Below are 15599 nucleotides of genomic sequence, written 5' to 3'. Positions count from 1 at the left end.
TTCTCTCTCTTTTTTTCTAGCTTAGTCTTTGAACTTTTCTTATTTTCTTCTCACACAAATTTCCAGGCTTACGAACAAATATTTCTCAATGTATTGTTTTAAAGAGGATGAAATTGAATACATAATATAGATACACAGAGATATTCACAAAATTCCTTTTCATGCTTCCTATGCGATGTTTTCTTATTCTTTCTTTGCGTGGCTTTCATAAATCCACAACTTTGCCAGCTCCAAGTCACATGTGCTTGATATTTCTTCAGTACACCAGTGACTGCGTAGCTTGTTAGAGCCAGGACAAGCTTTAAGGCTGGCCACGGAAACATGCAAGCACTTTTTAAGATATACCCAGGTTGATGCAGTGTTGATACTCGTCATATATATTAATTCTCCATATACGTGGGCAATGTTTTTACTGAGCTTACCATCGAAAGATAAGAATGATTGAGAATACTGGTTAACTTTTGCATTAAGAGGAAATGAAAGCCTTGGTACATTGTGGCCGCAGGAGGAGGGGGAAGCATGCAGTTAGTAAGATGAGAAGAGCAGTTACCATGAAAATAGTCATAGAAGATAGCAAAGAAATGCAACATTCCGGCAGTGAGAAAGAGACTGAAGACAGTTAGAGAAGAGGAGTTGATAAGGCAAAAAACTTTTATTCCACCCTATCTAATTAAACTATGTGAGCTAGTGGAATCTCCCCCATACATGCGAAGGTATTTTGTACACGAGTAAGCAGTTGGGGGAGTGAGAAAAACTTACGGAGACGCCTCAGAATGCCTACTAAAAAAAAAAAAAAAAAAAACTTTTAGCAAGAGATGAGTGAAGTCAAGTTTCCAGTTTAGATTATGGGTAAAGGGCAGACCGAGGATATTCGAATTAGAAGAGGAGGACAGTTGCGTGTCATTGAAGAAGAGGGGGTAGTTGTCTGGAAGGTTGTGTTGAGTAGATAGATGGAAAAATTAAGTTGTTGATACATTGAATGATTGAACACTATCGAGTTTTCTCTACCCTAAGGAAAAATTTTAGAGGTGATCTGTGGCGTCTCAGCGTGATCTAGTTACTATACGCTGTCACCTTAATTTTTCCCAAGTTCCCTTTTCTTGTACATGACTCCACGTGATTCTAGTTGATCATTACTAGCTCGGAGAGTTACCACACAGTCTGATACAGTCCTGAGTGGTAAAGAGGCAGGGAAACATTTGAAAGTGGCGGCAGGGAGAGCCTTTGTTGTGCACGCGAGCCGCCAGATGGGGTGCGGCAGGAGGCGGCAGCGTGGGCACAGGAGGCGACGAGGCGAGGCTGGACGCTCACTCCTCCACCACACACCTCCACCGCACCAAATGGGAGCCTTCTATCTGTGAAATTATGAGCATGGAAGGATGTGTTCACCTTTCTGAGTTTAAATCTACAAAGGGGACGCAGCCCTTCCGCATCATCTACAGTTTTTTCGTGTTCTGCACCAGCAAGGCGGCGCGGCAGCAGAAGGTGAGGCCCGTCAGCTGATCGGCGCCGACTCCTTGTTTTTTGCAATTTTTCGCTGAAGTAACTCAAATACCACCAATGCTATTTCCCGAGGAGCCAGGGGTTGGGTGTGGCTTAGGCCTGGCCCGGGTTAGCGTGATATGTGGCGTACAATTGGTGTTTTATGTTCGTGTTTGTGTTTGACAAGATGCTTTGTTTTGGATGGTGGTGATCAGCTGAGCCAAGTGTTGCCATAAACCGCATTTGTCCACATTTTCAAAGGGAATTATGCCACTTCTTTCGTTCACGCGGTGTCAGATTGGTGCAGCTCCTGGCAGGCTGGTGATGGCATGAGTGGTGCCAGCTGTCGTGGGCAGGGCAGGGCGGGTGTAGCGGGAACAGGTGACCCTGCTACTAATAGTAAATACAAGTGTTGCCTGGTTTTCTCTAATTTTCCCTCGGTTTTCAAGAGATACGACACATTTTTGCAATCAAGTGTCAGGGGAATTTGGACTTGAATTTTATTTCTTAGATGTCAACAACATGCCGAGTTTATTAAAATTAGTTAGTTGTTTGATAAATATAATTGGTGCATTTGTTTTTTTCCACATACCTGAGTTTGGTTCCTATCTTATCAGACCAGACTCGTCAGGTGATTCATTGTAACAGGAAGTGCCAAGAAGCTGTAATCGATTGATTTACGTTTAAGTAGTAAAAGGCTTCACGCTTTTTCTCGTTGTAGTTCACGTGTTTGGTCATTAAAAGTTTTCACTTAAGATGGAGGTTTCCATTACCTTGAGTCTGACCTCTTAGGTGTGCCTAGCCTGTCTACCATATTTATTGCATAACCACACACGCTCATATCTGTGACTCCTTTTTTGTGGTGTGTATCACATAGCACCGTGGCGTGGCGTGGTGGTGCGCCTCAGACTGTCACGGCCTCTGCACTTGTTACATATTGCCGTACCTATCATGCGTATGTCTGTCTATCTGTGTGTATGACTTACTTTTCCATACCTAACCTAGTATTTTCAGGCAGCGGGGGCCATGTGTAGGGGGAGGCGGGGTTTGCTCCACTTTACCAAATTACTCATTGAATTACTCTGCAAGATTATGATAACACCTTGACCTTTGTGGGAGTGTTGCCATACAACCATCTGATCGCATGACATTCTCAGTGTTACTGGTGCTGGTTGTCCCATGCTGTGTTGTGCTGTGCTGTGTTGGGTGCACAGGGGACAACCTGAGATGGAATGTGTGGCTTAAGCTGCTTGACATTCAAATGGCTTCTGCTAGGTCAAGGAAATTTATTGGGGCTAGTTAGTGACGGGTCTGTCTCAGCATTGTGCCTCACTGTTGATTTGTGGGGGTGATGAGGGCAGGTAGGGGGTAGGGCAAAAGACATGCTGAAACAATGGTCACTGGTATCATGGGACTTTGCAGTGGTCCAGCTGTGACCTCACTGAATGTTTCCCTCTGTTTCTTACAACACAAGCCAGCAGTCACAACCTGCCCCCTAAAGACAACTCTATACACACACACACACACACACACACACACACACACACACACACACACACACACACAAGTGTCTAAGGCAACTGATTGCATCTACTTCTTCATTCTCTCTTACTTTCACAGGAACTGTCTTAAGACTCATTTTCTTTGCTGCAGTGTTACATCTCTTGCTATCTTTAACCACTATTTCTAGAGTAACTGCTCTTCTGATCTTAGTAACTGTGTATCTTTCCTCCTTTCATGACTTTGCTGCACAAGACACTTTCTACTTTCTCTTACCCCTGTTCTGTCCACCTCATTAATGTAAGAATTAACCAGTATTCTCAACCATTCATTCCCTTTCAGGTAAATTTTGGAACTTCCTGCCTGCCTCTATATTTCCTCCTTCCTATGACTTGAACTCTCCGAAGAGGGGGGTTTCAAGACACTTATCCTCCAATTTTTGACATTGGTTTCTGATTGTGTTTGGGGACCAGCCCCTCGGTAGTCTTTTGTTGCCATTGGCCGGTGCTCCTCCTACATAAGAAAAGAAAAAAAAAAAAGGTAATGGGTATGGTATTTCAAAGGTACTCATATTTTCTAATTTGTTGCTTCCTCCTGTTTGATTACTCAGGAGAATAGCTTGTAAATGGTTCCTTAATTTGCAGGCAAAATGGTGTGTGTGTTCAGTGTGTGCGGCACATGCGCCCAGAATCCATGCTTGCCTTCACTGCATCCACTTTGCCTGCTACCAGGGCCACATCCAGGACCACACTACCTCCATGCAGCACAATCTTGGTGTGTGCTCCCCTTTCACACTCTGCAGTGAGGCATATCTTGATTCCTTCATGTGAATTACATTGTTTGTTGTATGACATGTGATGCTTTCCTGTTATCTAATTAGGGTAGACATAGACAGTGGGAATGCATATCATTATGATTGAATGTGACACATACTAACACCCTCCTCCCCTACCTCCCACCTGGCACCTTTGTAGTTGTGGATGTGGAGCAGGGCCAGATTCTGTGTATGGCGTGCGGCGATTATGTCTATGACTCGGAGATCAGACGCATTGCTGTCAACTGCAAGGAGAAGGCGCGACGCTCTCTCGGGTTGAACACCGAGTACCGGGCGTGGGCGCCGGACTCAGTGGAGATGACGCTGCTCCAGGCGCACCCCAAGAGGCGGCGGCCCACTCCTAACTCCACCATAGGTCAGTGCTGCACCACTCGACTCAACTGCAGCAACGGTTTGGGTCTATGCTGGAATTTTTAACACTAGAATCCTGATGACATGTTGGAATTTATGGATTTAGTTCACTGTAACTTGAAAATGCATGAAACCAAAGTATTGTTGCCTCTTGATATAACTAGACACAATAAGGAACTTGTTGATTTGAAGACAACACACAAAGAAGGTGGCCCCGGGTGTCTCACTGGGTGTACTCTCTTGGCAGGCCTTCGTGGGCTCATCAACCTGGGTAACACATGTTTCATGAGTTGTATCATCCAGGCACTCACCCACACACCCCTCCTGAGGGACTACTTCCTCTCAGACAAACACGTGTGTCAGTTCAACAATGACTCCACACGATGCCTCGTCTGTGAGATCTCCAGGCTGTTCCAGGAGGTGAGTAACACATGCACAACACAAACCAACAAAACTAAGTAACATTATTATTTTTAATGCATTATAGTTAGTTAATGTATTTTCAGAAAAGATTAAATAACATATTTGTTGATATATTTTCAGTTTGTGATATAGTATTTTGGAAATTGAAATGACTTTGTTGTCATTGGATTGATTCAGCTTTATTAACCTAATCATAATGTCACTGAAAGTAACATTTACTTAATTCTTGTGTGTTCCACATTATTTTTAGTATTTGTCATCTAAATTATGTTGGCTTAGTTTATCAAATATTAGTGTGCTAACCATGTCTTGCTACAGCCTCACACTTGTGTGTTCCACATTATTTTTAGTGTCGTCTAAATTATGTTGGCTTAGTTTATCAAATATTAGTGTGCTAACCATGTCTTGCTACAGCGTCACACCACTGACTCATCAAAGTAAGTCTGTCTGTGTTTACTCACTCCGGTTTGAATATTGTAATGGTCGTGTTGCAATAAAATGTGAAAAGAACATAAAAACAGCTGTAAGAACATAAATACATCATGTTTTAAGATATTTTGCATATTTGGCATATTCACGTGATTATGTTGGTCCATCATTAAAGGGGATGTTTGATGCACCATGGAGTGGAGGAGGGGAGGTGTCAGGTGGAGCAGTGCCAGCTAAGCCTTGTTCCTTGTAGGTTAGGACTTAATTCATGGGGCCAGCCACCACTCAAAGTGACGTGTGTGGTGCAATTTGCTGTACTGGTGAAATGGACCTGGGGAAGTGCACAAGTCTAAAAAGCAGAGAAAATGTAAAAAACAAAATTGACAACCACTAAGTATCATTAGTAGTTTGGGGGACTGGCATTTTAGTGTTTTTTTTTTTTTTTTTTTTTTTTTTTTTTAAGTAGTCCTAGGTCAGTCCATCTCTTGCATACAAGACACTAACGTGGTGACCCCTCAACAGTTCTACAGCGGCAACAAGGCGCCGCTGATCCTCCACAAGCTCCTGCACCTCATCTGGACCCACGCCAGACACTTGGCAGGCTACGAGCAGCAGGATGCCCATGAGTTCTTCATAGCAGCCCTCGATGTTCTGCACCGCCACTGCCAGGTACCAACGCTCTCAACTCCAAGAGAATTTTACTTGAGTGTTCATGTATGTATGCATGTCTACTTACACTTGCGTTTGCAATATTATGATAATCGTGTATAAGTGTTTTGCCACAATTCATCCCTCTTTCCAATACCTGCAACATAGGTCATGATGGATTTGTTATATAGATGGTAAGTTGTCATAGCAAGTGTCACATCAATGAATTTTACTACAGATATCCTTCCTTTTCCCACTTCCAGGGCAACCCTCCCTCCAATGGAGACTCTACGCACACATGTTCCTGTATTATAGACCAAATTTTCACTGGCGGACTGCAGTCAGATGTAGTGTGTCAGGCGTGCAAGTAAGTGCACCGTGGCTCCCAGCGGCATTGAGGAGCCACATGGCAGGCCTGAGAGAAGAGTGTGTTAAAAAGATGTCCAATGTTGCAAGCAATATCTTAAAACACTGTCAGGGTCAGGGTCTGGTTGTAAGGAAACTCCCAATATAAGACACCCACTCCCTAACCATACCAAACCAAACCAAATCAAATCAAACCAAACCTAACCAAACCAAACCAAACCTAACCTAACCAAACCTAACCTAACTTAACCTAATCACTCTCCCAAGAAAAGTAGAGAAGGTGGCTAGTGTGTGTGTGTGTGTGTGTGCGCGCTCATGCGTGCGTGCGTGCGTTCTGGCCTGATATATTGATAGATAGCTAATAGATACTAATTTAGCATATTTGGTAATTTTAACCTTATATTTGCAGTGGTGTGTCCACTACTATAGACCCTTTCTGGGACATATCCCTGGACCTGGGCCCTTGTCCATATGGCACCAGCAAGGCGGACAAAACTGTTCCCACCTCACTGGCAGATTGTCTGGAGAGGTTCACACGACCAGAACACTTAGGTTTGTTGAGTGTCAGGGAAGCAACATAGCTGGTTCTGTTGTAGTGTGTTGCATATACCTTGTATCAAATTAATTCTGAATATTTAAGAGGGTGATTTATTCTCTGTATTAAAATGTAACTTTGTCATGTTAGAAATTCATAAGGTTGATTTTTTTTTTTCTTAGGCATGTCTAGAACTGAGTCACACTTGTGTTTGAATGTCAAGTGGGTGATGTGTGTGCTGCCTTAGAGTAGCACCACCTCCTATTGGATGAAATGTCTCTTGTTTAGAGCTCAAAGGAATGATGTATTCTGTGCATTGAAATGTGCCTCATACTGATGTACATTGTCTTTTTAGATTTCAAGGGTGTGATGTATTTACTGCTTTATAATCTGATGTATAGATAAGCCAATAGAATGTCATTCTCATCTTTTTTACTGTATATATATATATATATTTTTTTTTCACATTAGGAATAGTAGTATGGTATATTGTGCAGTTCATGACCATGCCAGCATTGCTCACATTCTCTCTCTCTCTCTCCCTCTCCCTTTCTCTCTCTCTCCCTAACAGGCAGCAGTGCAAAAATAAAATGTAATGGGTGTCAGAGTTACCAGGAGTCTACAAAGCAACTCACTATGAAAAAACTTCCTATAGTTTGTAGTTTTCATCTAAAGGTAATTGTCTTTTGTGTATTTTGTTGTGAAAAATGAAAGTTTGGTGTGAGTTTGTTGAAATTAGAATGACTTGGCTTCCGAAGAGTTTGTTAATTGTTAGATTTTTGGTCTGAGTAGAAAGTGAAGGTAACAAAACAAGCTCCATGTGTTACGAGTACTATGGCCATATTCAGAAATGCTTTTTTCCTCTCACCATGACAGTTTTCCAAGGCCACAGAGACAACTAGCCAGGTTTTCAAGGCAGTTTCTCCTTATGATATCCTAGAAATCTTGCCGGTCCATCACCAGAACCATAAATATACCCTTAAAAATGCGAGTATCTTCAACTGGAAAGCAGTGATGGTGAGAGAGCAAAGTGTTTTTAGAATATAGGCTTTAGAGTCAAGTCATGAATCAGTTTACATTTGGTGTGTCTCATTATTACTTTGTTGGAATGCCATCAGCAGCAGTGACATTGTTTAGCACCCAGTTAGGAGTATTTGACTTGAGGTTTATGAACAAATAAAGTGCCTTGAATTGAAATGTAAGCTGGACGAGGCTATACTGGTGAGTTGTGTTTGCTTGTGTTGTGTTTTGTATTGCAGCTTGTCAGTGAGGTGTTGGATTTGTAAAAGTAAGAATAATGAGAGCCTTCACTTCCACCATTAGGCAGAATTGTGTTGCTGCAGTAGAATTGTCACTTGCTGGAAATTAGAAACTGGTGTATATATATATATATATATATATATATATATATATATATATATATATATATATATATATATATATATATATATATATATATATATATATATATAAGCAATTAATGATACACACACACACACACACACACACACACACCAAACCACCTAATATCTAAAAGGCAAACACTTAAGTCCTGTTGCTGATTGCCTCCCTGTCTCTCCCGTGGCAGCGTTTTGAACACAGCAACCGGTTACATAAAAAGATCTCCACCTTCATCTCCTTCCCTGAGCACCTGGACATGACTCCCTTCATGTCCAACAGACGCAACAACAACAACAACCATAACGGCATCACCACGCACCCCACTGACATCAACAACAGGTACGTGGGAGGAGAGACACTGTGGAAAGTTATTGGTTATAGTTGTGTCTTGTATATTTCATGTATGAAGGGAAAACCGGCTAAGGGCAACATGAAATGGGGGGGAAAAAAGGTCCACTTAGATGCCAGTTCCCGTGCAGGTCTAAGTGAGTTAGCCAAAAAAAAAGGGATGAATTAGTTAGGTCAGGTTAGGTTAACCACTACTGAATGCATTTCACTCGGCCTCATAACTGCTTTTTATGTAAGAGGGGAAAAATTGGCTAAGGGCAACATGAAATGGGGAAAAGAAGGCCCATTTAGTTGCCAGTTCCCTTGCAGGTCTGACAGTTAGCCCAAAAAATGGATGTATTAGTTAGGTTAGGTTAGGATAGAATAGGGTAGCCACTACTGTCAATGAATCTCACTTGTCCTCATAACTTTTTTTTTTTTATGTAAGAGGGGAAAATTGGCTAAGGGCAACAAAAAAAAAAAAAATAGACCCTCTCAATTACCAGTCCTCTTGCAGATCTGAGAGTGTTAGCCAAATAAAAGTGGTTTAATTAGTTAGGTTAGGTTAGGTTTGTAGGGAGTTTTGAATCAGTCTTACTCATTCTCATAACTTTTGCTCTACAGGTACTCCTTGATATTGTAGGTTAGGTTAGGTTAGGTTTGTATGGTGTTTTGAATCAATCTGACTCGTCCTCATAACCATCGTTCTACAGGTACTCCTTGTTTGCGGTGGTGAACCATGTGGGGAGCCTGGATGCCGGCCACTACACAGCATATGTCAGGCAGCACCGAGACCAGTGGTACAAGTGCGATGACCACATGATCACCCGCGCCACCATTCAGGACGTCCTGCAGAGCGAAGGGTAAGTGGGGGGGCCTTTAGGAGTGCTTAGGGGGGATCAGAGTATATGTGTGTGTGTGTGTGTGTGTGTGTGTGTGTGTGTGTGTGTGTGTGCATGATGCAGCAAAAGAGGAAGTTAAGCTAAGATATATTCTACAAAGGGGTATATAGATTGTCAATTTGATTATGGCTTTCTTGACATTCTGTGCTATCTTGAGTGAGTGAGTGTTGTGTGTATTTGGTTGGCAAGAACAATGTTGAAGTCAAGAAATGTTCATGTTATTAAGGATCTTCATGACTTGTGAGATTTGACATTGTAGTATTGCTTTGTTAACACTACTTGGCACTTGAGTCAATGTGTGGTGTGTATTCAACAGATGGCAAGGAAAAATGTTTAAGGGCAGGAAATGTTTGTGGTTATAAATGGTATTTGATCATTTATTGTGTGGATTTGAAGCTGTAGTGTAAATATTGATGAATTATTACTGTATTATATTTGCTTACTGTTGTTACATGGCTTTCTAATGGATTTGTTTTTGTTCTGATTTCAGGTACCTCCTTTTCTATCATAAGCAAATCTTAGAGTACGATTGAATCATTCACTGTTGAGCAGTGGAACTTTTTTCATTACTAGCCTCCACAATAATCTCAGCTGACTCTGAACAAGTCTGACGAGGGGGGGGGTTAGCCGAGGGAGAGAGGCTGAGCAGCTTCCTCTTGGGACAGGGGCAGCTCTCGTCACCTCTACAAGTCTATAATACAAACACCTACCTGTGTGTAATTTTAAAGCTATTTAAGTTATGGTTTGGGAATGTGGTTGATACAGCATTACTATTTTATGAGTTATGAAAGATATTCCCTATTTGTGTACACGTAAACAACCACTGTAAGAAAGAAGCCGGTTCTCCTCATTCCAGGCCAGAACCGCCGGCCGTGAAGGTCGTGCAGCGGGACGATATTTACTCTACTAGTGTATGTGTGTGTGGTTTGTAGTGTACTTGCAGACCCCAAGACTCACATTTTATCAAACATTCAGGTTGTTGGTGTTCTTTCCTCTAGCTGCAGGATTTTCATATTAAAGGGATCATTATTGTCTTGGCTTGTCTTCCATGACTAAACAAATGGTGACATGGCTCTAGTCCTCAACTGTATACATTCTTCAGAGGCTTGGGGAGCATAGCTGAAAGAGTTCATCAGGTATTTTCTAAGGTTTTTATCACATCCACTGTAATGGTTTCATCTTCAGCATACAAAATATCAGGAACACCTTAAGAGGGGAGAGCGAGCACAGATCTCATGTTGCAAGTGTCATTATCAAGCCTCTATCAGTTTCAGCTGAGAACTTCAATGTGGTTACTTTCTGGGGAGGAACCTGCCGGATGCATGGCGTCGGTGTTTGCCTCTGCTAAACAATAACCTCAGTCAAGGCACCAACTGTCAGGAAAGCTTCTAGGAGATTAATGGGGGAAGGGGTAGACTACTGTAATGGTGTTCAGGATGTAGTATTCCTGTCTAGCTTGGTCAAGTGATGTGTTAAGGTAAAGGTTTTCACTCAAGTTTCTCAGTCTTTGGGGAAAAACTCGTCTTTTGAAGGTTTGCTTTTGCATGGGCAATGTAGCAATACCAGTGATTGTTTTATATACATATATATATATGGTGAAATTCTCTTAATAGGTAGGATCTTTCCATGATTATTTTGCAAGTGGAAATACTAAGTAAGTTAACAAAAAATTTAGACTGGCCTCTAGTAATACTACTTTACACATTTAACAGTATTATGGGCATTTTGTAAGGAACTTTTTGTTGTTCACGACGTCCACGTTGGGCATGTGTTCTTGATGCTCTCCTGGAAGACTACTTAAAACTTCAGGTATTCAAAGCCAAAGTGTGTAAATTGAGGCCATATTGCATTGCTGTATTACTTCCAATCTTGCGTACAACTTTGCATCATTCACTGGAAGAAAACTAAGGTATTAGTGGCGTTTGTGTTGACTGGTCTGTGAGGCTGCATTGCTGAAGAAGGCAGTACAGTGCTGCTCCCTCCTTGTACCTGGCATCTTTCCATTTACTACAGTTGCACAAAAGGCAAATATGGCCTTGGAATATGGCCTTCAGAATATCTCGCAAGCAAGGACAAGGTGCTCTAGCATGGCCTTCCTGTTTAACGGCTAGCACAGGATGCTGCTAGCATTGTCCCACCTCCACAAGGCCGCAGCCAACATACTGTCCGCATGTATGGGAAACTATTTTGTGTGTTAGTGTTGTCGAGTATGGTATTTATATAATTTTTGTCGACAGCGACTGCAGAAAAGGCATATGTACGTGGCATATGTTACTGACCGTGCAGTGAGCAGATGCCCGGAAGGTCTGCCAATCCATTTATGTTCTGGGTCCTGTATAATAAGCTAGGAAACCTGCCGGCATCATTGCGTGCAATCCTCTAGGACTGTAAGTAGGCTTTTGTACTCTTTTGTAATAGCCTGTGGGTAGGTAGTTATTTTTATTCAAATTAATACCTTTTGCACAGGACATACTTCAGAATGTTAGGTGCTCTTTCACACAACATAAGTAATTTAACAGCCAATCAAATACCATGTCATAAGAATCATGTCCGTCGCTCCTGGGCAGGGCGACGCCTCTCATCCGCTGGATCATTTTCCTGAGAATTAGGCTTTGGTTGGGAAGCTCCTTCATCTCTAGGTCTTCGTGAGCATCTGTTGAGATTGGATTGCTTGCTGAATCTGGTCAAGTGAGTGAGTGCTTGGGGAAATATGCAAGGGACTTCAATTAATAACCAGTAGTAATATGTGTAATCTAAAAGTTGTAGAGAGTATGTTATTAACCGATCACTGCTCTGTGTGGAGAAGTGACTGTTGCACTGGATCCCCCTCATGTGTGTCTCCATGCACCACACATACACTCATATACTCTTGCCTCAGTACACATTCACTCTTACTGGAACACATTGTTCCTTAAACTTTGCTCATTCCTCGCTATCAAACTCAAGCTCCTACAAGTCAGTGTGAGTGGCAGGATTAGTTTTTTACAATGACAACCGTTTTGGTTTACTTTGAATATATGTTTTTTCCAGACAATTTGGCACATCGATTGTTACAGTAATGAAGCCGTAATGAAAAATGTTTCTTAAAAACTCATGTTTATTTCATAGAAGTTATTCATCAATAAGTAGACAAAACACAAAATTGTCATGTACCAGTTAGTAAAACAATGTTGCTACTTCTGTCACTTGCAAAACTTGATGATCTAGTCTATGTACATCTCTTCTTGAATCCGTCGTGAAAATATACATCAAAATACTGTAGAAGAATCATTCAAGTGGGTTGTTGAATTTAGTTTTGTAAATAACAATGCGTTATGTTTTTTTTTTTACTCACATTATTCTCAGGTTTGAGGGAAGAGTTCAGCTTAAGGAATAGAAGAAATGGCAGTGGTGCCATCAGGATGAATGAAAGGAGGGAAGATGAAGAAGCAAAGTAGGTAGGGCAGTCAGCACAGAGAGACGAGTCCTGACATAGACGCAGAAGTCATTCATTCCAAGGAAGATCAACATGGAGCTCATCCTTCACATAATGGGGATCTAGTGCAGAGGAACTCTTCACTCTTCTTAGTTTGATCCTTTTATTGAACATGGATGGAGCCGCTGTGTTAAAGCTGCAGCGTGGTGTTCTCATTATGTCAAGGATGTAAAGGCGTCGCGCAACTCTACAGTAATTGTATTATTTTTTTTGTGTGTGAAATTTGACAAGCATTCCTGTGTTGTAAAAATCTATTACAGTATTGAAGATACTTAAATGCATTTTGAGCACACTTGAAAAGCCACAAACAGGTTTTATAAAAAAATTTCTTATACATTTTTTGTCTAGAACCATTCTTTGTGGCTGGATGATTTTGGTTTGGTAGTTGATAGGAGAGTTGGGGTGTAATTAATCTGCAAAAGTAATTCATTAACTGGTGAAAAGGTGAAAGGCTATTTAATTTCAGGGTTGGGTATTATAAGTAATCTTTCGTGAAGTTACTTGAGTAAATATTTAGGGATGATTTTTGGCTTGCTGTAAATGCTGTTCCTAAAAATTACTACACATGTAGATGGATATACATCTGATTTTGTGTATTAAGTAATTTTTCTACACATTTCACAAATACTTCTGCAGTTTGTACCATTACAGCATAAGCTACATACACAGCTTCACCGGAGGGCCTCAATGTCAAACCTTTTATTAGAAGCTTTTTTTTTTTTTTTTACATATATTTTTTTATAGTGATCTGATGTTTTATAAATTGGCTCTTTTATATGGTTATTGTTATGTATTTGTGGATGGATTCTCTTTTCTGCATAGAAGCAAACACATGTTAGATATAAAGTCCGAAGTAGAACAAACAATACCCACGGAGATGCAACTCCCTCGTCACAAAACAACCTCATCACATTCTTTCATTATGTTCTCCTGTATCAAAAGTTGATCTGATTGTTTATCTGTCTGTCTCTGTCCGAAATGTTACATATCATTTTGAGAAGTATGATTTACTGGTGTGATTGTTCTTATAAGGCTGGCAAGGGAATGTCATTGGGGGCACAACACTGTTTGCAACACTAATCCAAGGATAAGATGTGAGCTGTCTTGTAGATTTGACGTAATTTGTGGTGGCATGCATGGGGGTGTCAGACTGTGTGTAAGGCTATTTAAATTAAAGTGAGGTAATGTAGTGGTGTAGGGTGTGCATGACTAGCATGGATGTGGGCTTCAGTATGAGTGAGAGAATGCTTTGTTGTATAGAAGTTTTTTTTTATTTATTTATTTATTTTATTTTTTTGTTTTTTCTTCTTGTATCATTGTTACCTGTGGTTTGAAAGAGACTCGAATGCAAAAGTTTTGGTGTCCACTGAAAGATTTATTTTGGTTGTGAAATCAATGTTAAATTTGAATGAATTGTAAATACTTCTGTGTTTAGCGATTAACCATTGTGTTTTGTATTGACTGCTGAGTGACTTGTGGAGGAGTGTGCAAGCCTGTGTAGCAGCTGTGTGTGTGTATGTGTGAGAGAGAGAGAGAGAGAGAGTTGGTATGTGCTGTGGCTGTGGAGTGTATGTAGCCTTAACCTATACCACATGACCAGCCACTATCTGTGATACTTGGCAGGGTACAGGTCCCTGCCTTCATGTCATGGCTCAGTCTCAATAAAGTTAAGTCACAGTCTTACAAAATTATTATTGATACACATTCCTTTGTCCACAAGATAATGATTTGTAGAACTAGTAGTATGAGAGAATCAGTAAGGAGAATGCTATACTGCTTTTGATGTACAAAAACCTTAGATTCTTGAGTTCTATGGTGTTTTTTTTTTCCTATAGGCTTAGGACTTTTATTCATGGCTTGAAAAATAAAACCCACTAAGTTGCCAGTTCCCTTGCAGGTCCGAGAGAGTTAGCCAAATAAAGGGATAAAATGTTTTGAAACCTCCCTCTTAAGTGAACTCAAGTCAGGAAGTTGGAAATATAGAAACAAGTAGGCAGTTCCAGATTTACCAGAGTTTACCATTAACACGAGATATTAGAACTAGAAGTCGGTGTAGTGATGTCAGAGAGAGAGAGAGAGAGATTGTTGGAAGGAGCAAGATTTCTCATGTTTTTAATTCATTTGGTTGTGTTTTGAGTGTTTTATCAGTGCTGGTGGCTGTGTGTGAGAGGTGAATATGAGAAAGGAGAGTGAGCTGGCCATGGTAATGTGTCTGTGTGCTGTGTGACTGTGTGCACGCCTGTATGTGAGGCTTTCAGACTCAGTTGAGGCTACATAGTGCGGTCGCGGCGATAGCGAGACGAGCTGGAGTTATTATAATTAAACTATCCTTTATTTAACGTGTTATATGCAATGATAAAGATATATAACTTTTTAAACAACTTTTTGATGAATAACAAGAATAATAAGTGACAACAACACAAGGAAACTCGAAAATGTAATGACGGAATTAATAGCTAGATGCAGTATATTCATACATACGAGTACGTCTACCATTCAATGTTGCCATGACGATTAGTATTTTCTTTGATTTCTAATTGTCTCTCTCCTTCCCCCTCCTCCTCCACTGTTTAACGAGTATTTCTCTTATTACCTCCTCTCTGCCCCGCTTCTCTGTTTTCCTTATACCACCTACTAAAACTTTTTTTTTTTTATATATATACAAGTGAGTACATTGACAGTTACAATGATAATGACATAATTTCGTTTGACTTGTTTATACCTTGTTTTATTTAAATTTGTTTTGATGTATAGCGTTGTGCATTGTGGGTTAACCCATAATGCACTTGTTGCCTCGCAGGCGCGCGCAGCCAGGCAAGGAGGGAGACTCGTCATAACATTGTCAAGCCTTACCGTAGACACCGCCTAACTCCACAGAAGTGACGGATTGTGTCTAACCTTTGTCACTAGAGTATAATTGAAGTT

At 40.8% G+C, this 15599-nt stretch overlaps 1 protein-coding gene across 5 annotated transcripts; it reads left to right on the top strand.

Annotated features, from left to right (window-relative positions):
* The first annotated feature begins 1174 nt into the window (after positions 1 to 1174).
* LOC123501235 (ubiquitin carboxyl-terminal hydrolase 22-like) lies at positions 1175 to 14354 on the top strand. 5 transcript variants are annotated; one of them, XM_045249953.1, is made up of 12 exons: positions 1352 to 1485; positions 3325 to 3522; positions 3627 to 3783; positions 3957 to 4172; positions 4416 to 4588; positions 5543 to 5734; positions 5932 to 6035; positions 6444 to 6586; positions 7141 to 7244; positions 8158 to 8309; positions 9011 to 9160; positions 9690 to 14354. In XM_045249953.1, the coding sequence occupies exons 3-12, from the start codon at positions 3741 to 3743 to the stop codon at positions 9730 to 9732; spliced, it is 1320 nt and encodes a 439-aa protein (XP_045105888.1). In that variant the 5' UTR covers positions 1352 to 1485; positions 3325 to 3522; positions 3627 to 3740; the 3' UTR covers positions 9733 to 14354. The 5 variants fall into 5 exon arrangements, with proteins under 5 accessions (XP_045105884.1, XP_045105886.1, XP_045105885.1 ...); XM_045249949.1 differs by lacking the exon at positions 3325 to 3522 and having other exon boundaries at positions 1175 to 1485; XM_045249951.1 differs by lacking the exon at positions 3325 to 3522 and having other exon boundaries at positions 1176 to 1485; positions 5543 to 5689.
* Positions 14355 to 15599: the final 1245 nt, after the last annotated feature.

Source organism: Portunus trituberculatus, chromosome 9, assembly GCF_017591435.1.
Source record: "Portunus trituberculatus isolate SZX2019 chromosome 9, ASM1759143v1, whole genome shotgun sequence".
NCBI classification, from domain to species: domain Eukaryota; kingdom Metazoa; phylum Arthropoda; class Malacostraca; order Decapoda; family Portunidae; genus Portunus; species Portunus trituberculatus.
Note: the sequence above shows the minus strand (reverse complement) of the source record. Positions and strands in the feature narration are given on the sequence as shown.

What these genes read in the sequence shown, in the direction of transcription:
- LOC123501235 (XM_045249949.1), top strand. Translation starts at nt 1,366, where the DNA reads ATGAGCATGGAAGGATGTGTTCACCTTTCTGAGTTTAAATCTACAAAG. An exon ending in CTCCCCTTTCACACTCTGCA is followed by an intron (nt 3,784 to 3,956) that starts GTGAGGCATATC and finishes GCACCTTTGTAG; the next exon opens with TTGTGGATGTGGAGCAGGGC. An exon ending in CACTCCTAACTCCACCATAG is followed by an intron (nt 4,173 to 4,415) that starts GTCAGTGCTGCA and finishes CTCTCTTGGCAG; the next exon opens with GCCTTCGTGGGCTCATCAAC.